General features: G+C 47.7%; 1 protein-coding gene and 1 long non-coding RNA gene across 8 annotated transcripts in view; one reads left to right on the forward strand and one right to left on the reverse strand.

The window, feature by feature from the left end:
• Positions 1-25,437, forward strand: part of lrrcc1 (leucine rich repeat and coiled-coil centrosomal protein 1) — a 226,077-nt gene that overhangs the window by 181,141 nt on the left and 19,499 nt on the right. For 6 of the 7 annotated variants that reach the window (XM_078540669.1, XM_078540673.1, XM_078540674.1 and 3 more), the window contains 2 exons: positions 8,331-8,494; positions 15,643-15,851. In XM_078540669.1, coding sequence (XP_078396795.1) covers positions 8,331-8,494; positions 15,643-15,851 — 373 coding nt within the window. The remainder of the gene's footprint in view (positions 1-8,330; positions 8,495-15,642; positions 15,852-25,437) is intronic. The other variant, XM_078540675.1, reaches the window with a different exon arrangement.
• LOC144679837 (uncharacterized) overlaps positions 1-25,437 on the reverse strand; it is a 216,087-nt gene that overhangs the window by 89,468 nt on the left and 101,182 nt on the right. The gene's annotated exons all lie outside the window — the stretch shown is intronic.

The raw sequence follows: 25,437 nt of genomic DNA on the forward strand, positions 1-25,437 counted from the left end.
TGTTGCCAGACCTGCTGAGCTTTTCCAGCATTTTTTGTTTTTATTTCAGATTTCTAGCATCTGCAGTATTTTGCTTTCATCTTACTGGTCAAGTAACAACTTGGTATGGTCACAAAAACCCCTGTATCTCTTTGCTGCTCTTTTTCTTGGAGTATGTTACCGTTTAATATCTGCTCCACATTCACATTTCTTTCATCTATTATCAGCTACTGTCATGAATTTAAAGTTATCTTTGTTAAACTGCATCTGCCATCTCTGCCTACTGACTTAACCTGTCCAGATTTCTTTGAACTTACTTCAAACCATCTAAAATATATTCTGCAGTAATCCAAGTTCAATAATCTATTTAAAAAGTCTTTAAAATGCTATCTTTTAAAATGCTATCTTGAAGCTGGAAAATCACCAATACCTACAATGCTGTTTACTTTAAGTTATCATCTATTGAATTTTACAACGTGATATAAGTAGAAATTACTGTTGGCCTACTTAATGTATTTACATCAAATTCCACTCTACTTGATTGAATGGAATCATTAACATATTTGTTTTAATTTGGATAGTCTTCTAAATAAAGTGGCAGGGAGGAATTTAATAAGCATTGTGATTTTTAACCTATAATACTTGAAAGCACAGCAACTCATTAAGGGTGAAAGCAAAAAAGAGCAAAACATGACTACCAAAATAATAAACAAAAGATTATTTATATTTTTACCAATGCAGAACCAGAACTGTTATCATTTCTCAGCATGTAAATAAGATCTATATTATTTCACTGTGGCTGATTATTTAAAATCTTTGGGCAGGATTTTTTGGATGGTGGGTTTTCCTGCCCCATGACGCAAAGAGTCAATGGGGAACACACCCCCACTAATCCTGGATTTAAATCCCACCATGACTGCTGGTGGAATTTAAATTCAATAAATTAACTCTGGAATTAAATGCTAATCTCAATGATTCTGACTACGAAACTATCATCAATTATTGTAAAAACCCATCTGGTTCATTAATGTCCGTTAGGGAAGGAAATCTGCCATCCTTACCTAGTCTGGCCGACATGTGACTCCAGATCCACAGCAATGTGGTTAACTCTTAACTGACCTCTGAAATGGCCGAGCAAGCCGCACAGTTCAAGGGCAATAAGTGATGGGCAACAAATGCTGGCCTAGCCAGTGATGCCCACATCCCATGAAAGAATAAAGAAAAAAAAACTCAGGTGTAAGATGAAATACTTACGTGCCAGCGACACCCACATCCCATAAATTCATTTTTTTAAATCATGGCAACCCCACAGTCATTTAACACTCCCAGAATGTTAATTGGTTGGAGGCAGGACTTTTTTTATTCATTCACGGGATGTGGGCTTCGCTGGCTAGGCCAGCATTTATTGCCCATCCCTAGTTGCCCTTAAGAAGGTGGTGGTGAGCTACTATCTTGTACCGCTGCAGTCCATATGGTGTAGGTAAACCTACAGTGCTGATGTGAACGGAGTTCCAGGATTTGGACCCAGTGACAGTGAAGGAACGAAGATAGATTTCCAAGTCAGGATGGTGAGTGATTTATAGGAAACGTCCAGGTGGTGGTGTCCCCATCCATCTGCTGCCCTGGTCCTTCTAGATAGTAGTAGTCCTGGATTTGGAAGGTGCTGTCTAAGGAGCCATGGTGAATTCCTGCAGTGCATCTTGTAGATGGGTACACACTGCTGCCACTGTGCGTCGGTGGTGGAGGGAGTGAATGTTTGTGGATGTCGTGCCACTCAAGCAGGCTGTTTTGTCCAAGATGTTCAAGCTTCTTGAGTATTCTTGGCGCTGCAGTCATCCATGCAAGTGGGGAGAATTCCATCGCATTCCTGACTTGCGCCTTGTAGATAGTGACCAGGTTTTGGGGAGTCAGGAGGTGAGTTACTCGTTGCACAATTCCTAGCCTCTGACCTGCTCTTGTAGCCACAGTATTTATATGGCTAGTCCAGTTCAGTTCCTGGTCAATGCTAACCCCCAGGATGTTGATAGTGGGGGATTCAGTTATGATAATGCCATTGAACGTCAAGGGCAATGGTTAGATTCTCTCTTGTTGGAGATGGTCATTGCCTGGCAGTTGTGTGGCACGATTGTTAGTTGCCATTTGTCAGCCCAAGCCTGGATATTGTCCAGATCTTGCTGCATTTGGAAATGGACTGCTTCAGTATCTGAGGAATCGCGAATGGTGCTGAACATTGTGCAATCATTAGCAAACATCCCCACTTCTGACCTTATGATGGTAGGAAGATCATTGATGAAGCGGCAATGATGAAGCATTGATGAAGTTCCTGAGGAACTCCTACAGCGATGTCCTGGAGCTGAGATGACTGACCTCCAACAGCCACACCCATCTTCCTTTGTGATAGCTATGGTTCCAACCAGTGGAAAGTTTTCCCCCTGATTCCCATTGACTCCAATTTTGCCAGAGCTCCTTGATGCCACACTTGGTCAAATGCCCTATTTGGAGTTGAGGGCAGCCACTCTCACCTCTTCAGCCACTCGCTCGGGTGCTGTTCCTGCCTCAGACAGCTGCCGGCCAACCTGGTTGGTTGGCAGGCAGCTCTGTAGTCCCAGCAGCGCCAATGGGAGCATTGGCCAGGACGAGAACTACTAGATTCCACAGATTTCAAGCCCCAGAGTCCAGAACCAGTTAAGAGCAGAGGTCTCACATTGGGGAAACTCTTTTCGAGTTACCAACAGTCACAGATTGCAACTTCTTTTGAGTACAATCACAGTTCTTGGTTTTCCAGGAGTGGGACATGAACCCACAACCCTCTGATTCAAAGGCGAGGGTGCTATGAACTGAGCCACAGCTGACACCTCCCTCACATTGGGGAGGCGAAGTGAGGCCTGAGAGGGTTAATGGTTTTGATGGGGAGGCCAAGGGGAAGGGAGCACTTACCAGTAATTGGCCACTTAAGGGCCTCAAATAGGGCGAGGGCCTGCCGGCTGCTCTACATTTCACCTGCCCCTGTAAAATTGCAGACAGGTTGGGGTGGACAGGAGGGTAGCGTGCAGGCCACCCAGGGAATCTTATGGGCCACCCTCTCACTTACAAACCCTGACCGTTATGTGTAGTCCACTGCATTTGTGGGAAGCTTTGGATTACCCTAAAGTTTATAATATTTATGTAAAACTTTAATGCCACCTTGTAGTTTTATAAACAATGTTATTGTTAGTTCTTTCTATGGAATCTTTAGGGAAAGGGAAATACTTTCAACGCAAAACTTCTTCCCTCTTTATATCACTTTTTCTTTCTCTGAGGTTTTTGTTTTAACCATAATAGTTTGTGACCCTGTATCCTTAATGCCTGTGCTCTTTTACAGACCAAGCTTACTTCTATTCAGAGCATTACTGCTGCCACTTTGTTTCACCTCTCATTTAATGACATTGAATCCCATCTGCCTCTTGTTTAGCCTATTCCCCCATCTTATTGATATTTCTTTGCAGCCTTCTTTCTTATTTTTAAATAATTAATTTTACCTCATGTTTGGGTATCACTGACAATTTTGACGCCACTCCCTCTACTGATGTACAGTAAACAGACTGAAATTATCACTGAACTACTCTGTACTACAGAAATTAACCCTGAAGGATACCAGTACGTACTTCCAACCTGCACAACTGCTCTTAACTCCTACTCCAAGTTACCAACCATTTTGCTATCCATCCCATCTAATTCTCCATTTCTTAATCTTCTCTACAGTTTCTTGTGTGGTGTGTTATTAAAACCTCCCCTAAAGTCCATGTACACTGCATGTTCTGCATCTACTCCCATCTATTATGTTTGCCGCCATATCAAAGAATTCTGAGATTTGTCAAGCATGATCATCAATTTTCTCTTTAAAATAATGGAGGTATTTAGAGGACTAAAGAGGCCATCAGAGGAACTGGATCCTTAAGTGGTTAAGAGCAACATGGGTGGCATTATAATGGTTGAGGAAAATTTAGTTTAGATAAGTTGATCCTGATGGGACACTGGGATCCTGAGGCAGAAAATTGCAGATGCCCCAGAAATTATATTTCGGGGCTCTATTTGTGGATATGTGCAAGAAGGCTGGTGGTTAGTGGTTAATGTAATACCTATTTTCAAAAAGACACAGAGCTAATCTGGATAATTGTAGGCCAGTGACTAATGAAGGACAAAATTATCATGATAAAGAGAAGTTTATCTCTCCACAAGTTGAAGGCCTGTTAACAAAACCCCATAAATATAACGAGCCCTTTTTTACCTTCGACCTCCAACCATATTGATTCATTTTATTAATAAATCGAGAGCTCAGGCTATCTGCAGACAGAGATATTGGCAACATTTGGTACTATCACCAGCTGCTGTTTAAGTTACGAACAAGGAGCAGGAGTAGACCATTCAGCCCCTCGAGACTGCTCTGCCATTTAATACGATCATGGCTGATCTGATAGTAACCTGAAATCTGCATCCTACCTACCCCTGATAACCCATTGTGCCCTTGCTTACCGAGCATTTATCCATCTCTGCCTTAAAAATATTCAAAGACTCTGCTTCCACCTCCTTTTCAGGAAGAGAGTTCCTCGACCCTCTGAGTGAAAAAATTTCACCTCATCTCTGTTTTAAATGGGCGATGCCATATTTTTAAACAGTGACCCCTAGTTCTAGATTCTTCCACAAGAGGAAACATCCTCTCCACATCCACCCTGTCAGGACCCCTCAGGATCTTATATGCTTCAAGAAAGTCACCTCCTACTCTTCTAAACTCCAGCGGATACAAGCCTAGTCTGTCCAACCTTTCCTCATAAGACAATCCACCTATTCTAGGTATTAGTCTGGTAAAGCTTCTCTGAACTGTTTCCAAAGCATTTACATCCTTAAATAAGCTGACCAATACTGTACACAGTACTCTTAAGTGTGGTCTCACTAGTGCCCTGTACAACTGAAGCATAACCTCTCTACCTTTGTATTCAATTCCCCTCACAATAAATGATAACATTCTATTAGTTTTCCTAAATACTTGCTGTACTTGCATACATGTCTTTTGTAATTCATGCACTGAAACACTGAGATTCCTCTGCACCTCAGAGCTCTGCAATCTCTCACCATTTAGATAATATGCTTCTCTTTTATTCTTCCTGCCAAAAGTTTGTCAGCAGTTTTGCATCTCTGACAATACATAGAAAGACTGCCTGTTTGAGTATGTATCAGTTGGCTATAGGCGCTTTTGCCTGTGCCTTATGTAAGTCACAATGCTGTTGCTTCACTTAGTGTTATAACATAACTATAACATATATTGCAGAGCTGTTGATGGAAGTTGTTCCTTATCTAGGTTTTTTTTTACGCTTCATGGGGCATGTTTTCAACAGGGTGGCAAGTAAAATATGACGGGTAGCTAGCCCACTGCCTTCACTCCCACCCCAACCCAGTCCCCATAATATGGTAGGCGGGCAGGGACTGATTTCAGCAGTCCACGGCCATTTTGAAAAAATCATTAAAGGGCAATTAAGCTGGTTAACAAGCCAATTGACCAGAATATTATGCTGCCTATGCCATAATGCGGTTGGTGTGGACAGACAGGCAAGAGTTGGGAGTCTGCTTTTTGATCACCTGGGGTGAAAACGTGGGAAGGAAGGGGGATGTATCTTTTGGGGTATGCTGTGGGCACATCAGTTTCCCCCCCCACTCCAAGATGATACCCTGCATTTGTGCCTTCCTGCCTGGCCTCTAAAACCTGTCCCATTTCCCCACTCCCACCCCTCTAGGCCCCCTCTCTCGGGTCCCCAATCCCATGAGCCCTAATTTGTGTTATAGGCTCTTGTGTGTCACCTTACCAAATCCTCTCTAAAATCCAAATTTACTACATCCACTGGTATCCCCTTATCTACCCTGCTGGTTACACTCTCAAAATATTTTTAATGTGCATATCATGGATATCAGTTTATAGATTTTAGTAGGCAGGTATAAAAATCAGTATGACCAGTACAGTGGATTTTCTAGTAACTACTGAGCCTAATTTCTTAGGCCCAAATTTTTGCAAAGACGGTAGGGCTCCATGTTTTAGCTAAAAATGCCTCCGAGCCCCAAATCTGGAAGTCCCACCTTCAAACCTGGCACACACCATAATCGCTGGGGGGGGCAGGGGTAACTAGGGGTGGGACATATTTCACACATCCATGGTTCACAGAATCAGCAGCACATTTAAAAATCAGACGCCTTCAAACAGAAGCAATTTTCATCCAGATTTCTGACTTGTGGGCTTTAGACATTTGAGGAAAAGGCTTAAACCTACCAGGGTTCTTTGGAGCGGTCAGGCACCCTTTTGGAGAGATTCAAGGATTGTTAACAGTAGACATGAATGTTCATAAAAAGTGGATAAGGTCTGTGGAACTGTTAAGCTGTCAAGTCACTTAAATCCCCTGCCCTTTAAATTTTGGGGGAAGAAAACAGCCTGCTGTGGCTCAGTTGAAAAAAATTGGTGCTCCCAATTTCAATAGATGCATGTTGACATAAACCTGAGAGTTAACATTGTAGGATGAGTACTGCTTGACTGCTTCCACAACCTATCATCAAAGCGAAGTCTGTCATAGATACAGGGTACTTAGAACTTTATTTCATCTCAACATTGATCCTGAGGTCTGCTATGGTGGATACTGAGCGAGTTGGCATGGAGGCTGTATGGGAAAAGGGTGATGGGTGGGGGGACATTGGTTGGCATGAGTTGGCACTAAGCTAGCATGGAGGCTATAAAGGACTTTGGAGATGAGTGGGGGTATGGATTGGCATGAGTTGGCACTAAGTTGACAAAGGGGAGAATCCCCCCCACCCCCCATTGGGAGAGCTGGGGGGGGTGGGGGGCGTTGTGCAGGGGCGGGTAGGGGTGGGCGTGGACCCGATCGGCACCGCCATTTTATGTGGGTGGGCCAATTAAGGCCCACCCAGCATGACGCGTGCCCGGAAGTGCTGAGCGCTCCCTGTGCATGGTGGGGGGGGGTTTCCCTGAGTCGGGGCCTGTGCTTTCACACGTGCGCGCAAAAGAGCGCAGAAATCTCCGAGGCACAGAGCTGCCTCGGAGATTAGTATAAGTTCCCAAAATTTTAATAAAGAAAATAAAAAATTTTAAGACATGTTCCTTCATGTGACAGTGTCACATGAGCTGGGACATGTCAATTAACTTTTTTAAAAACTTTATTCAATTTATAAACACTTCATGAAACCTCATCCCGCCCGTGGATGAGGTTCCATGAAAAATGTGAAGGCCGCTCACCTGCCCGCCAACCTTAATGTTGGACAGGCAGCTCAGTTTATTAGTTTAATTGATATTTAAATAGCCTTAATAGGCCTTTGGCAGTTCGGCGGGCACGCAGCCGAGTCGGCTGCGCACCCGCCAAACTGAAAGCCTAAATGACGCGCGGTGACGTCAGGACACCCGCCTGCCTGACATCAGGCGTCATTTTGCGCCTTGGCGAGCGGGCCCCGTCCCCGCTCACCAAGCTGAAGATTCAGGCCATAGTGTCTCAAGGGCTATGGGGATGATTGAGGGTCATGGGTTGGCATGAGTTGGTACAAACTAGCATGGAGGGAATGAGGGGCCTGGGAATGGGTAGAGGGACATAGCTTAGCATGAAGGCTATGAGGCACCATGGAGGTGTGGGTGGGGGCATGAGTTGGCATGAATGAGGCATGGGGGTGTGAGTGGGTATGAGGGGTAAGGGCTAGAGGAACTTACTGTTTTTACTATAACTGTTAACCAGCGTGCCTTGGCACTCTTTTCAGCGAAGGAAGGCCTGACTCCTGTTCATATGCAACCCCCCCCATGTTAAAATCACATTAGTGGAAGTTTTGAGGAGTCAGGGATTTACCTCATTCTGCACAACCGACTTGTGAACGAAAATTCGGCCCTTGTGCTTTACTTCACAAATTAATTTATAATTGATATATCTGAAGCTTTTTTAAAATTATATCCAATGTGGCAGGTGCAGTTTTTCAATCAAATTATGATATGAAGTTGGCTATTTAAAATCAAGGCAAAAACAGAATTAAAAATGAGAAGCAATAGAGAAGTGTATATGAGAATTCAGAGTACAGATTATATAAATGAAAACTGGTGAGAGGATTAAATGATTCAGTAAATAGTCTGACTTGTTTACATGTTAATAAATAATGCAGTGGTTGTCCAGACTAGCTGTGGTTGTATGTTATATTCACATTTGTTATGGAGATCGTACACATCTTACTCATTAAACAGGCTTCAGTATGTAAATGTAATTAAATATATATAAATCGCTAATAAATGCATTTTGTATTTTTAACTGGTGTCTGTCAGTGTACTGCTTCTTATTTTACAGGCAGTTCTTTGGCTCAAGACAGAGGAAGGCTCCAGGCTAGGATTGAAATGTTAATTTCAGAGATGGAGTCTCTAAAAAAACAAAACGCACAGGACATGAATACTTTGAAAATAAAAACAAAGATTGTAGATGATCAAACAGAAACTATTAGAAAACTGAAAGAAGTAAGTTTCTCATTCTAAAACCCTTGTAAAACAGTTAGTGCAAAATTCAGTTCCATAGTGCCCAGTTTTTGGCACTATGGTTGCCATTTTGCCTAAAATGGTGTCCAAAGCACGCATACACACTTCTGCTTCAAGCCGTGCAGATGCCATTTTGGCAAGGTTGTTAGCACATGCAGGGTTGCACAACCATGCAGTCACCCAAAAGCACATGCAAAAAAAATTAAAGAACCCATGAGTGTAAACAAATTGGCTGCACACTACAAATAAATATAGAGGGTATGTTGCTCTCAGCAGGAGATCATGTTTGCCGAGGGCATTCAGGGAGCAATTCCCTACTTGAATCTAAGCAGCGAACAATGGGCGGAATTTAATGACCATCAGAGAGGTGAGTTCCAAGGCTGAGCAGTAGGGTTCAAGTCCCTCATTCACAGGCAATCAATGCCTGATCGAGATACCTGGCCTCGGGAAGGGAAAGCCTGCTGAGAGACACACCCCCACTCTTTCCTCCACCCCCACCTTCCCCCGTCTCGCTGGTGACTCCTTCCCCACGACCCCCCTCCCCTTACTTGCCTTTTTCTAGGGATCCAGATGAACCCTGATGAAGGTCCAAGTGCATTACTGGCAGCAGCCACTGCTCCTGGAGGTGCTGCTGGCCTCTAATTGTCCAGCAACTTTGAGGCTGGATTTCCACCCACTGGGAAAAGAGGAGCAATTATATGTCCCCCGTGGAGCCAGGACCCCGGGCAGCAGGGTGCCGGCTGCCAATTAGGGACCTAATTCCGTCAGATGGGGTCAGCAGGGGTGCCATCAGTTTTGGCAGTGGGCATTGCCACACTCCCTCCCCCCCCACCCTCCACAGACACATACACCCCCCACCACCCTCATTAAATTCCACCCAATATGTCAGATGTCTCCCTTTCAATAAGAACATCGTCACTGAAATCTGCTACTTTGCTGTACCCACAGCAGTGGCCTCAGAACAGGCCAAGGATAGCATTGCCAGCAGCTGTGAAGGTGACTGGCCATGAATGTTTATCCGTCTGACTCCCTCCAGGCTGGAACATGCAATATTTGTAATATCTCCTAGTTTGCCATCCACTGTTGCAGAAGGGAGGTCACTGAGACTCTGTAGTCCAAGAGGTGAATATATTTTATTCTCTATTGCAAGAGAGAAACAGACGTAACAATTTTTTTTTAAAAATTAATTCATGTGATGTGGGCTTCACTGGCTGGGCCAGCATTTATTGCCCATCCCTAGTTGCCCCTGAGAAGGCGGTGGTGAACTGCCTTCTTAAACTGCAACAGTCCATGTGGCGTAAGTACACCCACAATGCTGTTAGGAAGGGAGTTCCAGGATTTTGACCCAGCGCCAGCGAAGGAACGGCAATATATTTCCAAGTCAGGATGGTGAGTGACTTGGAGGGGAACTTTCAGGTGGTGGTTTTCCCATCTATCTGCTGCCCTTGCCCTTCTAGTGGTGGTTTCACAGGGATTTCAGGCTTCTCCATAGTGCCATTGACTGCATGCATGTCGCTTTACAAGTGCACATGTCAATTCTGAAATGTACCACAACTGAAAGTTGTGCGACCATACACATGAGAGTTTGAGGAGTGAGGGCTAGAGGGCCTAACAGCTTCTAAAACAACTGGAACTAAGTACCAGAGAACTGAAGCAGGCCTTCTAATCAGCCTGCCTCGGTACTCACCCACCCCCATGGCCACCTAAGATCTGCTTCTGGGGTCGTAGGGCCCAACTCCATCTTGCCCCCACCTCCCCAGAGCAAACATTGGGTGTAATGAGGCCCTTTAAACCAAGCCAGGCCTGCCAAGTCGGGCAATTCCCCAACTCGAGTTATCTGCCTCAGTAGCAAAAATCTTGCCCTAAGGCTTGATATAAGAGGATTCAATCTGATCAGATAAGAATCTGGATGATGGAGAGAACATAACAGTCTGGATGTCCCTGCATCATTCCTACACCCTGTTCTAACTAAACACTATTTCTGCTTTGGGCGTATTTTGGCAACCTGGGCACAAATTGCACTAGTTTTCCAAAGTGAAGTTATGGTTCAAGTTTCCACTCAACCTATTTGAACAATTGGGCCTCTTTGAATGCCTGCAATCAGGCACAATGAGCAGAAACTTTTATGGTGACTAATTCCAACTGGGGGCACAGCTAGTTTTATAGGTGGTGCCTGCTCCCAGCACATGAGATTGTTGAAACTTGATTTGCCCTGGACGTAACTTGTGCTTGAAATTCCTCAATCCCTTATGCTGATTTGGTCGGATTTTGAGCCAACTATCCAAGAAAAACTAGTGCGGCTTTGCAGAAACTCAACAACTCTGAATTCTGGATGTTTGTACCTTTCACATTAAGGCGTCAAATAACTAATTTGTCTTGCTATATGGTAATCATAAATGCTTACGTTTTTGTTCAAAATAGCAACTTTGAATGGAAAGCTTATAGTATCAGTAATTTAATGATGAAAAATAAAACAAATGATGTCTATAAATTATATTTCATATTCGGGGAAGTTCTAATGATTCATTGATTTGAGTTTTAACCATTTATTGTGTAGCATATCTAAGGGCAGAATTTTCTGCCTGGTGGTGCGGGCGCGGACCTGATCGCTGCCCACGATCAGGTCCGCGCCACCATTTTACGCGAGCAGGCCCATTAAGGCCCGCCCAGCGTTGAACGCAGCTCCCGAGGACAGCGAGAGTGGGTGGGCGGCGGCGAGACTGCCATGACCGCCGAGTCCAATGGTGATCCGGCGGCCTGTTTAAAAGAGCTCCTGCAGCCTTGCAAAGACTGTCAAACATGGCCAGCAGAGGGGCTCCTCAGAGCGCTGCTGGTGAGCAAGCCAGGCAGGAGGGTAGGGCAGGGGAGCACTGTGCCCCTCGTTTCTCAGACAATTGCCTTGCTGCCCTCCTCAAGAAGGTGGCAGCACGGCGGGATGTCCTCATTCCCAGGGACAGGAGGAGGAGGAGGCCCCCCCACATGACCAAATGTGCTTGGGAGGAGGTGGCGGAGATGGTGAGCTCCCATGATGTGGTGCGACACACCTGGATCCAGTGCTGCAAGTGTTTCAATGACCTCTTGCGCTCGGGAAGGGTGAGTACCATGTTGGCATTGGTCACTTAACCCAGCAGGTAGGCGTCCCCCCCTCTGGCCGCACCCCCCCACCCCCAACTCTGAGTGCAGTTACTGCATTGAATCATTGACGGCATGTGTCCTTCGCTGGGTGGGCCAGCAGATATTGCCCATGCCTAGGTCATCCTGAGAGGATGGTGATGAGATGGGTTCTGCACCCACAACATGTGGTACAGTGACACCCACATTACTGTTTGGGGGGAAACCTGGAGAATCTGCACCTAGGCGCAGTGCTAGAACTGCAAAACATGTCAAAGTCAGGGTGCTGACATGCTGGGAGGGGAGCTTCCAGGTGGTGGGGCACCGATCCATCTGCTGCCTTTTGCGCTCCACATGCTTGTGCCTCCTTGCTTTGTAAGGTTAGACCGTGTGGTGCCAAATGTGATGTAGGCTGCATTTGGCCAAGGTGGGGGGGACAGGCCTGGCATCTTTGTGTGAATGTGTGGCAGCTGCAGGGTGAGGAGGCACTGGAGCCCTGCAATGTCCCACTCTGGTTGGGGTGGGACGGCAGTGAAGAGATTCCAGGTACAAGTAGCACTAATCAATGCTCTTTTCTCCTTCTCAGGAGGAGAATGCTCATAATGTCGCCGAGCAGTTGAGGACTGGCGGAGGGCCGGCCCAGTTGGCCATCATTACCAGGTTCAAGCAGGAGGCCCTCGATCTGGAGAGGTGCCATGCGCTCAGTGAGGCTGGGGTGCCACGGGCAGGTATGTTTGCCCAGCACTGATGTCACCATTAGTGTCCCAGTAGCCATGGCAGTGCTGAATGTTCAGTGATCGAAGTTTGCAACATGGCTTTACCATTGCTTATGGAAGGATGAGCGCATAATGATCTGGGGGACAGGGATGCATATTGACATTGTCTCCACGTTAACTGATCCACTTTCCTTGCTCTTCCTTTCAGAATCAGCGGAGCAGGGCCAGAAGGAGGAGGCACAGAGCCCCTTCTCACACCTGAGGGCCCTGAAATCTCTGACCCACCAGCGTCACACCATCTCTACCAGGCAGGCACCAGCGCAGACACGAGCACCTCGGGAATTAGATCATCGGCTAGTGTCCAGGGGCACAGCAGTGAGGGCACTTCACAGTCACTAGAGGAGCTGGCGGAGTCAGAGAGTGCCAATGGCACCATCATTCAGAGGACTGCAGGGCACCAGGCACATGGTCAGTCAGTGGCTGATAATGTGCGTTTGGAGTCGTCCGTGTGGCAGCAAACGCTGGAAGTCCAGCACGGTGTGCGGAAGGATCTGGTGGAGATACATGAGGCTTTGCTTGGCATGGCCTCCCTGGTGGAGGAGTCCACGCGGACCATCACCGAAGCAATGAGCCTCATGGCCGAGCGCCATGCTTCCTCCATGGAGAGAGAAGTAACTCTCGTGGAGGGGCTCCTCCAGGAGAACAATCAGGGCTTCCTGGGGATGCGCTCGGGCCAGCAAGCCCTCACACCGGCATTGACCTCAGCTGGTCAATGCCAGTGTGGGATATGATCTGGACACCAAGTTTCCCAGCTCAGTGCCCATCCATCTACGGTGAGCAGGGAGGTCCGAAGCGACCTCATATCGGCGCAGCAGCTGCCTGTTGTCTCTGCGGGCTCCTCTCAGGGCGCTCTAGATGAGGGCAGCAGCTCCTCCGCCTCTCTGCCAGTGACTGTTGCATCCGATGAGGCTGCGACGACTGGGGAGATGCCAGCTGTGGAGCTGGCCGCTCCCTCCTATGCGAGGCTAGCACAGGCTCCACGGGCCAGAGGACGGCCACCAAGATCATCGAGGCCAACAGGACAGCACAGTGAGCAGGCTATCTCAGATGCCAGTGCCAGCGAGGGAACAGCACCTAGACGTAGCATCCAAAAGTGTAAATTTAAGGCACCTTAAGCACACTACGGGTTTCTCACTGGTGCTTTTGTGTTGACCCGCAATGAGGTCATGATTAGTTGGTGTGCTGTTTAAAACCTTTGTCATTTTGTTTCCTTAAGTTCATTTTGTTATATCATTAAATGTAGACATGTGACCATGGCTGAGGGTGACTCTTTTCCTCTGCAGGTGGATGGTTACCCAGATGTTATGAGTGAGTTGTGTCACATTGAGCTTTATTGACAAGGCCTTTAGTTAATGATCCTATCCAGGCAGATTTAGCACTGAGGTATCGAGTATGGAGCCTGCAGCACAGGCTTTTGTTGGAGGTCCATCTGTGGTGTTCTAGCTGAAGGTTTGTTGGATTAAAGCCTCCCGGGTGTCCCTGCCTCCCTGGAGCCTGGGTAAGCGTCGACCCCCTCAGTATTTCCCTGTCCATGCTCATCCTCGGACTCACTGCTGGACTCATCGTGTGCAGCCGCAGCAGCTGTGTTTACATTTTCTTCGTCCACAGCATCACCCCTTTCCAGTGCAAGATTGTGGAGAGTGCAGTATGCAACCTCTATCAGCGACATACAATCTGGGGGGTACTGGAGTGCACCATCCAGGCATCAGAAGCGCACCTTGAGAAGACCGATGGCTCTCTCCACCACAGCTCTTGTGGAGGTGTGGCTCCTATTGTACTGCTGCTCAGCTTCTGTTCTTGGATGGCGGAGAGGCGTCATGAGCCACCACTTGAGTGGATAGCCCTTGTTGCGCAGCAGCCATCCATCCAGCCGGGCTGGAGCACTGAAGAGCCCCGGTACCTGGGAGTGTCTGAGGATGTAGGCATCGTGGGAACTGCCTGGGAACCTTGCACAAACTTGCAGAATCAGCATCCTGTGATCACACACTATCTGCACGTTCATGGAGTGGAAGCCCTTCCTGTTGACGAAGGCACCGGGCTCACCTGCTGGTGCCTTGATGGCCACATGTGTACAGTCTATTACACCCTGGACGCGGGGAAAGCCAGCAATCGCTGCGAAGCCTCTGGCTCACTTTGTCTGGCTGGCCTGGTCCCAGCAGTAGTGGATGAACGTCAATGCACGCCTGAACAGAGCATCCCTCACCTGCTTGACACAAGTGTGGACAGCTGACTGGGAGATTCCACAAAGATTACCCATCAAGCCCTGGAAAGAGCCAGAGGCATATTGGTTGAGGGCAGCTGTGACTTTTAGAGCCACTGGCATGGGGTGTCCACCCCCACAGTTAACGGAGATCTCAGGGCCTATCATCTGACAGATAGAGTTGACTGTCTCCCTTGCGAGACGGAGCCTCCTTTGACACTGCACCTCAGACATATTGAGGTAGCTACTTTGCCGCCTGTATACCCTGGCAGCAGTATAGTGGCGTCTTCTGCGGCCCCTTCCACCTTGGACTTCCTGTTGGCCCTGCGCCCCTTGTGCCTGCGCCTCTCCTCCCAAAGGTGGCTTCCCTAGAGGCTGAATGTGCACTCCTGGCCACCTCACCCTCTGACCCTCCCTTCCTCCTCATAGGAGGTGCCTCCAGTAGAGAGCAGAACTCCCATTCCCAGGCTAAGGGAAGGCTTCCTGCAGGCCCCAAAAAGGGGCTTAACTGTAGAGTGCTAACCTGAAGGTTGAGAGTCCTGTCCAAGTAGCTGTTATGAGTTTTGAAGTATTTCTACTCACACAGGCAAGTATCAGTAACTTTCCAAATTAAATATCTGACTGAGTACATTCGCGACCCCAATGAGCCCTCTTTTCCCACCCGTGGATGAGGTTTATACAAATGTGTCCCACCCGCCTGCCCCTGTGCGATGACCTGAAGATCACATGGGCCCCGAAAAATCGCCGTCAATTGGTGCCTCAAGGGCCTTAAGTGACCCATAAATTAATGGTGGGCATGCATCCGAGATCATCACGTGCCCGCCCACCGAAATATCGTGATGGCAAATCGTGATGTTGGGATGCTCGCCCGATGTCACCCCATGCCATTTAACGCGTCGGCGTGCAGGGCCTGCTCCCGCACACCAACAGGAACATTCTGCCCTCAGGGTAGTAGAGCCTATTAATATAGATATAATTGTGGTTTGCCCTAACTCTTGAATAGGCACTGAAACACAAGAAAAATATATTATTTGCCCTTGCAGGGTTTGCAAGAGAGAGATGAACAGATTCGGAAAGTTCGTGAGGAAAACCTGCAGGATAAAAAAACTTTCCACGAGCAATTAGAGGATGAAGCTGCTATATCACAAGATCTCAGAGAAAAAGTAGAGAGACTTGCAGAGCGCAAAAAAGAACTAAAGCAGCAACTTGAAGAAAAAGAAGCCGAGCTGGAGGAAACAAAAATGGCCTTTAGGTAAATGCTAATTATTGGTACCATTCCCAAAAAAGTATATTCTCAGCTGAATAATATTGCAATGCTTTATTTTAGTTTCCAACATTAATTAGTCTCACACTCAATGATATTGGATCGATTACATTAAATTTCAAATCTTCTCAAAGGAAGGATTTTTAGTAAAATTTAGTGTGTAGTACCCTACCCTTCCAGATACCTCCCATACTTGCTTTCTTTAATTCAAGTAATACGTTTTTGTAATGTACATCTACAGTATCTGCAGGGTGTTGAAGCTGGCAAAAATTCCATTCACGAACCAATCTTTCCCAAGTTCTACTATCTCTAATCAATCATTTTCTCTTTCTCCATTAGTTTCATCTGATCTTTTTGGGCAATTTTCCCTTACCTACCAATTAGTTCCCTGATTGTACCAAAGCTACATTACTCCATTTCAGGCTTCATATGTTATGATAAAGAGATTGGAGTGTAAGAGTAAAGAATTCTTACTGAACCGTTTAAGGTTTTGGTGAGGCCATACTTGCAATACTGTACACAGTTTTGGTCTCCTTAAGAAAGATATACTTGCCTTAGAAAAAGTGCAAAAAACGTTCACTAGACTGATTCTGAAGATCAGGGGATTGTCCTTTGATGGAGATTGAGTAGACTAGGTCTATATTCATTAGGATTTAGAAGAATAAGAGGCAATCTTCAGTGAAACATATAAAATTCTTATGGGGCTTGACAGAGAAGATGCTGGAAAGATGTTTCCCCTGGCTGGGAGTAAACATAGACATTTGACTATACCATGGTGATCTAGACACACTGCCATTGTCTGAACCTATATTCATTGAACTTATGGGGCAGAATTTTTCACTGAGCGGGCGGGCAGGCGCTCGAGCGTAAAATAGCGCGTGATGACATTGGGCGAGCGTCTCAACGTCATCATGCACTCGTGCGATTTTCGGTCAGCAGGCATGCGCATGAGTTGGAGCCACACCTGCCATCAATTATGAGGCCAATTAAGGCCATTAAAAAGGCAATCAGGGTAGATTTTACATTGCCCATGTGATTTTGCGCTCATCGCACGGGCAAAATGGGCAGGCGGACAGCCAACAATTTGCTAAACCTCATTCAAGGTCTGGATGAAAAGGGTTAGCAGCATTGCCAGTATGAGTAGTAGGCAGTTTTGGAGGTAGTTTGATGCTGGTTGCATATTGGTACTTGGCAGCTTCATGTCTGTTCGGGGCTTCATTCTTAGCATTTCCAGGCTTCATTTCAGGACTTGTTTATGTCTCCAAAGTCCCCAGAGGATTCAGACCGTATGGATTCTTCATATATCAGACAGCCCTCTGTTACCCTGGTAATGGGGATTGTGGTCTCCGCTGGTGGCACCTCCTCTGAGCAGGAAGACAGGGACAGAAGGGAGAGGAGACCAGGTGTCCTAATGCAGCTTCCAGGCGAGGGACCTGTGGGAGGAGGGGCGCAGGCGGAAGGGGCCGCAGAAGACGGCACTATTCTGCTGCCAGAATTTACAAGCGGCAATGCAGCTACCTCAATATGTTCCAGGTGCAATGCCGAAGGAGGCTCTGCCTCAGATGATTGGGCCTGAGATCAGCTCCGACTGTGTGGATGGACACCCCATGCCAGTGGCTCTGAAGGTCACAGTGACCCTCAACTTCTATGCCTCCGCCTCTTTCCAGGGGTCAGTGAGGGATCTCTGTGGAGTCTACTAATCAGCTGTCCACAGTTGCATCAAGCTGGTGACAGAAGCTCTGTTCAGGCAGGTACTGACATTTATTCTTTACCATATGGATGAGGCTAGCCAGGCTGAGCGAGCCAGAGGCTTTGCAGTGATTACTGGGTTTCCCCACGGCTAGGGTGCCATCGACTACACATGTGGCCATCACGGCACCATTGGGTCAGCCCGGTGCCTTTGTCAACAGGATGGGATTCCACTCCATGAACGTGCAGATAATGTATAACCACAGGATGCAGATTCTGCAAGTCTGTGCAAGGTACCCTGGCAGCTCCCATGACGCTTACATCCTGAGACACTCCCAGGCGCCGAGGCTCTTCAGTGCTCCAGCCCGACTAGATGAATGGTTGCTGGGTGACAAGGGCTACCCTTGAAAAGGTGGTTTATGATACCTCTCCGCCAGTCAAGAACAGAGGCAGAGCAGCGTTACAATCGGAATCGTGTCTTCACAAGGGTGGTGGTAGAGAGGACAATAGGTCTTCTCAAGATACACTTCTGATGCTTGGACTATTCAGGGTGAGCACTACAATACCCCCCAGAGCGGGTGTCACTGATAGTGGTTGCAGGCTATGCTCTCCACTGGCAAGGGGGGACCCATTGGAGGAAGAGGATCTTGACACAGCTCCACAGGCCACAGATGATGAATCCAGTAATGAGTCAGAAGAGGAGCACAGTGAGGAGAACGCTGAGGGTGTGGAGGCAGACCTCAGTAACCTCTAGGGAGTCAGGGACACCAGGGGTGCCTTGATGCAACACTCCTTCAGCTAAGCTACCAAAGATCTGCTTCCATCTCATGCCAGGGCTGCTGCCTCCATCCCAGATGTCTGAAATGACCCTTCCATTTGCACCCAATGCCTGTGCAGTAAAGTATCGAGCCACTCACATCCAGCATTACACACTGGAGTATCCTGCACCAGAAAGAAAAATGGTGAAGCATACTCAAGCCATCAGAAGCAAAGCAAATTTAACATTACTGTCACATTGAAAGCATAATGACATTACCGTTACTGGTGTTGATGTCCACACCAGTAGACATATAAACCAAACATAAATGAACAGAAAATCACCCATGAATTGTCTCTCTTGTGCTCATGGTGCCTTTAATTTACGTTTCAGAGTGCTACATCTTGGTGCCGCCCTCACCCCCCCAACCCTCACTGGCACCGGCATTGGAGACAGCCTGCTGACTCTGGTGTCTTGTTGGCCTTGATGACCTTGACGATCATCCGCTGGCCAGTGGAGCCTGTGCAGGCCTCACCTGAGAGCGAGTGGCCAGTGCCATGGCTGGCATCTCCCCATTCATCACAGCCTCATCAGATGCTATGGTCACTGGCGGAAGGGCGGAGGAGCTGCTGCCATCATCCAGAGCACCCTGAAAGGAGCCCACAGAGACAACAAACAGCTCATGCCCCAACGTGAGGTCACTCTGGACCTCCTGCACACCATTGATAGACGGATACCTAGCTAGGATACTGGGTGTCTTATCCATCTCCCATACTGGCACTGACCACCTGAGGTCATTGCCTGTGTGAGGGCTTGCAGGTCCGAGCGCAACCCCAGGAACTCCTAATTCTGTCTCTAGAGCTGCCTCTCCATGAGAGTCACCACTTTCTCAATGGAGGAGGCGTTGCACTAGGCCATGAGGGTCAACGCAGTGCTGATGCTCCGCATGGACTCCTCCACAATGGAGACCATGGCACTCAGACCCTCATGGATCTCCGCCAGATCCTCCTGCACATCCCTCTGGACATCCAGCATCTGCTGCCTAATGGACGACTCCAGAGGCTCATCATCTTCCTTCAACTGAGCATTGTCCTGGTCCCACTCTTCCTCCACCTGCACCTCAGGCGAGTGTGAAGTGCCCTCACCAATGTGCACCGAAATTCTGGCTGCCAATCTAATGCCCACCAAGGTGTTGGTATCTGTTGGTGCCTGGTTCAGAGAGCGGGTGTGACGCAGGTGCAAATGAAGCCCGGCAGTCCTCTGGCATCAGGGGTGGCCCTTCGGGGCCCAGAGAGCGAGTTTGTGCTGGCGAATCTAAGGGGGAGCAAGGACGTGTCATTAGTTAAAGTCATCACACTGTCACTGTGCATGTCAGGCACCCTGGTGAGACAGTGGAGATCTGCATCATGGTGCCCCCATCTTCCAATGATCAATGGGGACTCCATGTTTGAGGCCCCCATCAATGAAGAGACTACACTAGAATGGTTGCACAATCTGAAACTCTCACCTCTGTGCACTGCGCTCTTAACTTCACCTGGCACCCCCGCCTCTCCATGCCCGGTTGCACGTGGAGCATGCCTGCTCTCTAGCTCTAGGGTGTCCTGCTCGGCAGCAGCAGGTTGGGTGGGCCTTTGCCTGTCCATGACCTGTCTGATTGGTTATGCCTTGTCTTCCCCTGAAAGGACAGAGGAGCATTGATTAGTCCACTCTCTACCTGAAGCGACATTGCAGCCTGGCCAACCCCAGCTGAGGAACACTCAGCAGGGCACATCAAAGTTGCGGCCCTCAAGCCACAAGGCACTCAGTCCAAGCAGCCAGGGCTCACTCCCTTGGCCAGCTCCAGCGTCATTGATAGTTGGCACTCAGACTCTAGCACCCCTGAGGTCCATGGGGGGACGGCCATACCTTACCCCTTCTGCACACTGACCCATGCCAATACAGTACTCATCCTTCCTGAGCACAGCAAGTCATTGAACCTCTTATGGCACTGCACCCATGTGCGCCGCACCACGTCATGTCTGCTAACCAGTGCTGCAACCTCCTCCAATGCCCTCTTTGTGAGGTGCAGTGGCCCCCTCCTCCCATCTCTGGGGACAAGGGTGTCCCTTCTGGCAGCCACCTCCTCCAGGAGGACCGTGAAGCACTCATCCGAAAAGCAGGGGGCCGAGTGCCCACCCGACCTGCCCTCCCGCCTGGCGTCTCTAGCCACACTCAACTTCATAACTTGAATATTGAAAAAGTAGAAGAGACATTCTTCCGTGGCAGCCTTCATTGCTCGCTGTATATTGCACAAACTCATGAATGGGCCTAAAGACACCACTTGAAGTACTGAAAAGTGCCCAGTCTACCTCAGATTACTTTGGAATGGTCAGGTGTCTCAAAACTTTGAGCCATTCACGCTGCTGCTATGTAGTAACAACACAAGTGGTATCCTGCATTAACAGGATGCTGCCAAAAAGACGTTCAGCCTACCACGCAAATGAGTAATGTGGTGTATGAATTTCAGTGCCGTTGTGATGCCAGATATGTAGGCCAAACATGCCATCGACTGGTGGATCATATCAAACAGCACGATCCTTCAGTTGTTCACAATAGGAAAAGTACTGCCTATAATCAACCAGCCTGTGCTTGCAAAACTCAGAACAGTGTCCAACATTGGATGTGATTCCACAATTGGACAGCACTTACTAAACAATTGCAGTTGTACTAAGAATTACATTAACAAGTAATTTAAGATTATGAGTCGGGCTCGCCGTGTGGCTCACTTATGTATGCTAGAAGCTACATATATTCACACACAGGGCCCTATCCTTTGCAAACAGAAAGAACATGTCCATGTATTCCGCCTTTTTCAACTGAACAAAAGCTTGGGGGACAGCCATTCCCTGGTTCATTCCCCATGGCAATGCCTTAACCAATCAAAGTCAACTTGCTTTATTTGAAGTTAAACAAAGCTTGGCAGTTAACTGTTCCCTGGTGCATTCTCCATGGCAGCACCTCTACCATTCAGAGCCTACTTGCCAACCAATCAGCACCCTCTTCTCACGCAGCATTAATTGTTGTTCTCTTTGAGATTTGGTATTCATGTGATTCTGTCCTGATGAGTGCAAGGTGAAAAGCTTTCACAGCATGGCTGGGATTTTCCGTGCCGCTGGCATCTGGCATGTTCAGTGACGTGAACGGACAATACAACAAGAAGGCCAAAAATCAGTTTCACGATGTCGTGAAACCAGTTTGCAATCGTCCATTCAGCCCGTTGATGGCGGGCTGCGTTCCCTGCCATCAGACGTCGGGAACCTCATTGTAATACATAAACATATCATTATAAGGCCAGCCCGCTGGACTTATACCCCCGTGCTGGATTGTCTGCGCAGTCGCCGACGCGTTTCACAACAGCATATGTAAGGCATGCACTTGGCGAGCTGCAATTCGCTCAGGACTTCAAGGTTTGTTTGCCTATCTTGCTTCCGTCAGCACTCGCAGTCATGAGTGCCAGACTTCACAGTCAGAATCACAGAATCTTAATGGCACAGAAGGAGGCCATTCTGCCCATTGTGTCTGCACTGGCTCTCCAATGAGCATTATGACCTAGTGCCATTGCCCTGCCTTTTCCCTGTACCCCTGCGCCTTGTTTCTACTCAAATAATCATCTAATGCCCTCTTGAATCCCTTGATTGAACCTGCCTCCACCACACTTCCAGGCAGTGCACTTCAGGTAGCACCACGTCATTTTTAGGGGGGGCTCACGGGCAGGTCCCTACCTACCAGATCAGCCATATGTGGGTGGCTTTTCAATGGCTGCAAGGCTAGGACTTGCTTGGGAAGGGGGTGAAGTGGCCTCAGGCAGGGGAAGAGGCTGCAGGGTGAGAGTTGTACTGGGGATGGAGGGTTTCCTAGGGTGTTTGTGGGGGTACATGTTGATCTGTGCAAGTGGCCTCAAGATGGTGAGGGCTGAGGAGGCAGTCTCCAGAAGAGATGAGGCCAGATGGATATGAGGATATGTGTGTGAGAATGAGTGGTGATATCCCTTGAGCTGGCAGTGAGTGGGATGCCAGTGAATGTGTGATGGGCTTGAGTGTGTGAATTTAGGGCGATGAGATGGTTACCATACCCTAGCTGCATGGATGAGATCATTCATCCTCTCTGCATTGATGGCCAACCTCTTCAGTGCAGCATTGGCACTGATCACCACTGCCATCACCTACCAAGCTGGAGTGATAATGTTGCTGCCCCTCCTAGCCAGTGCAGATATAGAGGATATCATAGCAGGCCTCCACAACATCCAAAAGGTCCTCGAGGGCTGCGGTCTTCTTGCCTTTTGGGGCCACGTCTTCTTTGCTGCAGTCCTGGGCTGGAAGCACTGAGCGCGACTGTACTTTTAAATGTGGTGCCTGGCATGATGAAGCGGCGAGGTAACTGCAAAGCAGGTGAATTGGAGCCTGCCCGCCATCGAAACAGCATGTATTCCAGGAATGCATAATTAATGTGGCAGGTTTGGGACAATAAAGCTACCAGCGTCACTGGTTTATGTACCTCTGGGAAAATCCTAGTTGCTGCTTTTTCAAGGATGAAAAGCCAAAGTTGATGTAGAGTTTTCCCATTGCTCAGTCCTCCAAAACTAGGAGCTCCACTGTGCCTCATCATCAGAGCTTGAATATCACTCTTGTGTCTCAGAAGGAAATCTGGACAAACAGCTGAAATTGAGGTCTGACCAGACCATTGTTTGGGCTTCCCATAACATTGTCCATCTTGTACGCCACTATTTGGGGTGAATTTGTCAAGATCTCTTATTCTTCTTCTTTTGGCTTGTCCCATTTTACCTGAGGTCGCCACAATGCTGGTTAATCACCCTTCACCATCTCCTCCTGTTAGTCACCCATTCCTCTTCCAATCCTGCTGCGTATAATTCTTTCAACACCACAAGTTTCTATCTGTTCTTAGGCTGTCCTCTTCTCCTTCTTCCTGGCAGTCCCATCTCCAACACTCACCTCACTACATCTCTTCTCCCTCTCTGCAACAGATTACTATAACATTTCAATCTATTCTCAGCTACTTTCTTTGCTCTTAAAATCTTCACTGACCCCCTGATGTACTGATTGCTGATTTGTCCTTTCTCATCACCCCACACATTAACAGCTCATTAGTATCCGGTTGTTGATCCTCTCTTCTTGATGTTGCCCAAGTTTCCGCATTATATAACAAGGCTGATCTCACAACTGCCTTGTAGATACTTCCTTTCAGTCTCAGCGATACGTTTCTATTACACAACACTCCACTGCACTTCTTCCAATTACCCCAACCAGAACTAATCTGTTGGTTAATTTCCATGTCTGTACTTACACTTCCTGCCACAACAGTTCAGTTACTTCACTGCTTCTCCCTGTCAGGCTACCAATATTTAAACTGGCAATTGTGAGTTTGGTCATCTTTTCACTTTTCTATTGGACTTTCTTCTTTAGCCATCCTACTGGATGGTAACCTTTGTCCATTTAAAACTAAAGTTTGAGCAGGGACCCTGCCTGTTGCTTGCAGCATAAGCCCTAACATGGGTGCCATTTCCATTCATATCAACCATCATTTGGATTTGGCAGGTGGCTGTACAGCCAGATGTCCCTTCTGCCACTAACCCTCCCCATTTATCTGGGCTTGGGACTGGCAACAACAGGCTGACTTGCCTGCACAGTGGCTGAGTTGAATTTGTCACACTATATTTGTGAAATGCATTTCATATATGTATATATATATATATATATATATACACATACACAGTATTGTAGCATTGTCAGTTTGATACCAATTGTTGAATATGGCAAAAATCTCAACTTCAAAAGAACTATAACTTGAGGGAATTTGCTTCAATTCAGCTGTTCTTCTAAGTTCTAGTATGTGCTCGGACAAAATACTCTGTTTCATTCTTTATGAATTGAGTTATGGTGGCATAGTGGTATTGTCACTGGTCTGGTAGTCCAGAGACCCAGGGTAATGCTCTGGGGATCTTGATTTGAATTCCACCATGGCAGATGGTAGAATTTGAATTCAATAAAAATCTGGAATTAAAAGCCTAATGGTGACCATGAAACTATTGTTGATTGTCGTAAAAACCCATCTGGTTCTCTAATGTCCTTTAGGGAAGAAAATTTGCCGTTCTCACCTTGTCTGGCCTACGTCTGGTCCAGATCCGCAGTAATATGGTTGACTCTTAAGTGCCCTCTGAAATGGTGTAGCAAGTCACTCAGTTGTATCAAACCGCTAAAAGGTCAATAAAAAGGAATGAAACTGGACCACCTGGCATCGGCCTAGGCACCAGAATCGACAACAGCAAGCTCAGCCCTGTCCACCCTGCAAAGTGCCCCTTTCTAACATCTGGGCGCTTGTGCCAAAATAGGGAGAGCTGTCCCACAGCCTAGTCAAGCAACAGCCTGACATAGCCATACTCACGGAATCATATCTTACAGACAATGTCCCAGTCACCACCATCACCATCCCTGGGTATGTCCTGCCCCACAGACAGCACAGATTCAGCAGAGGTGGCGGCACAGTGGTATACAGTTGGGAACGAGTTGCACTGGGAGTACTCAACATTGACTCTGGCCCCCATGAAGTCTCATGGCTTCAGGTCAAACATGGGCAAGGAAACTTCCTCCTGGTTACCATGTGCCGCCCTCCCTCAGCTGAGGAATCAGTACTCCATGTTGAACACTGTTTGGAGGAGGAATCACTGAGGGTGCCAAGGGCGCAGAATGTACTTTAGGTGGGGGACATCAATGTCTATCACCTAGAGTGGCTCGGTAGCACCACAGACCAAGCTGGCCGAGTCCTAAAGAACATAGCTGCTAGATTGGGTCTGTGGCTGGTGGTGAGGGAACCAACAAGAGGGAAAAACATACTTGACCTCATCCTCACCAACCTGCCTGCTGCAGATGCATCTGTCCATGATAGTATCGGTAGGAGTGACCACCGCACAGTCCTTGTGAAGACAAAATCCTGTCTTCACTTCGAGGATACACTCCATCATGTTGTATGGTACTACCACCGTGCTAAATGGGATAGATTTCGAACAGATCTAGCAACTCGAGACTGGGCATCCATGAGGCGCTGTGGGCCATCAGCAGCAGCAGAATTGTACTC

Source organism: Cetorhinus maximus, chromosome 4 (assembly GCF_964194155.1).
Source record: "Cetorhinus maximus chromosome 4, sCetMax3.hap1.1, whole genome shotgun sequence".
Lineage (NCBI taxonomy): Eukaryota > Metazoa > Chordata > Chondrichthyes > Lamniformes > Cetorhinidae > Cetorhinus > Cetorhinus maximus.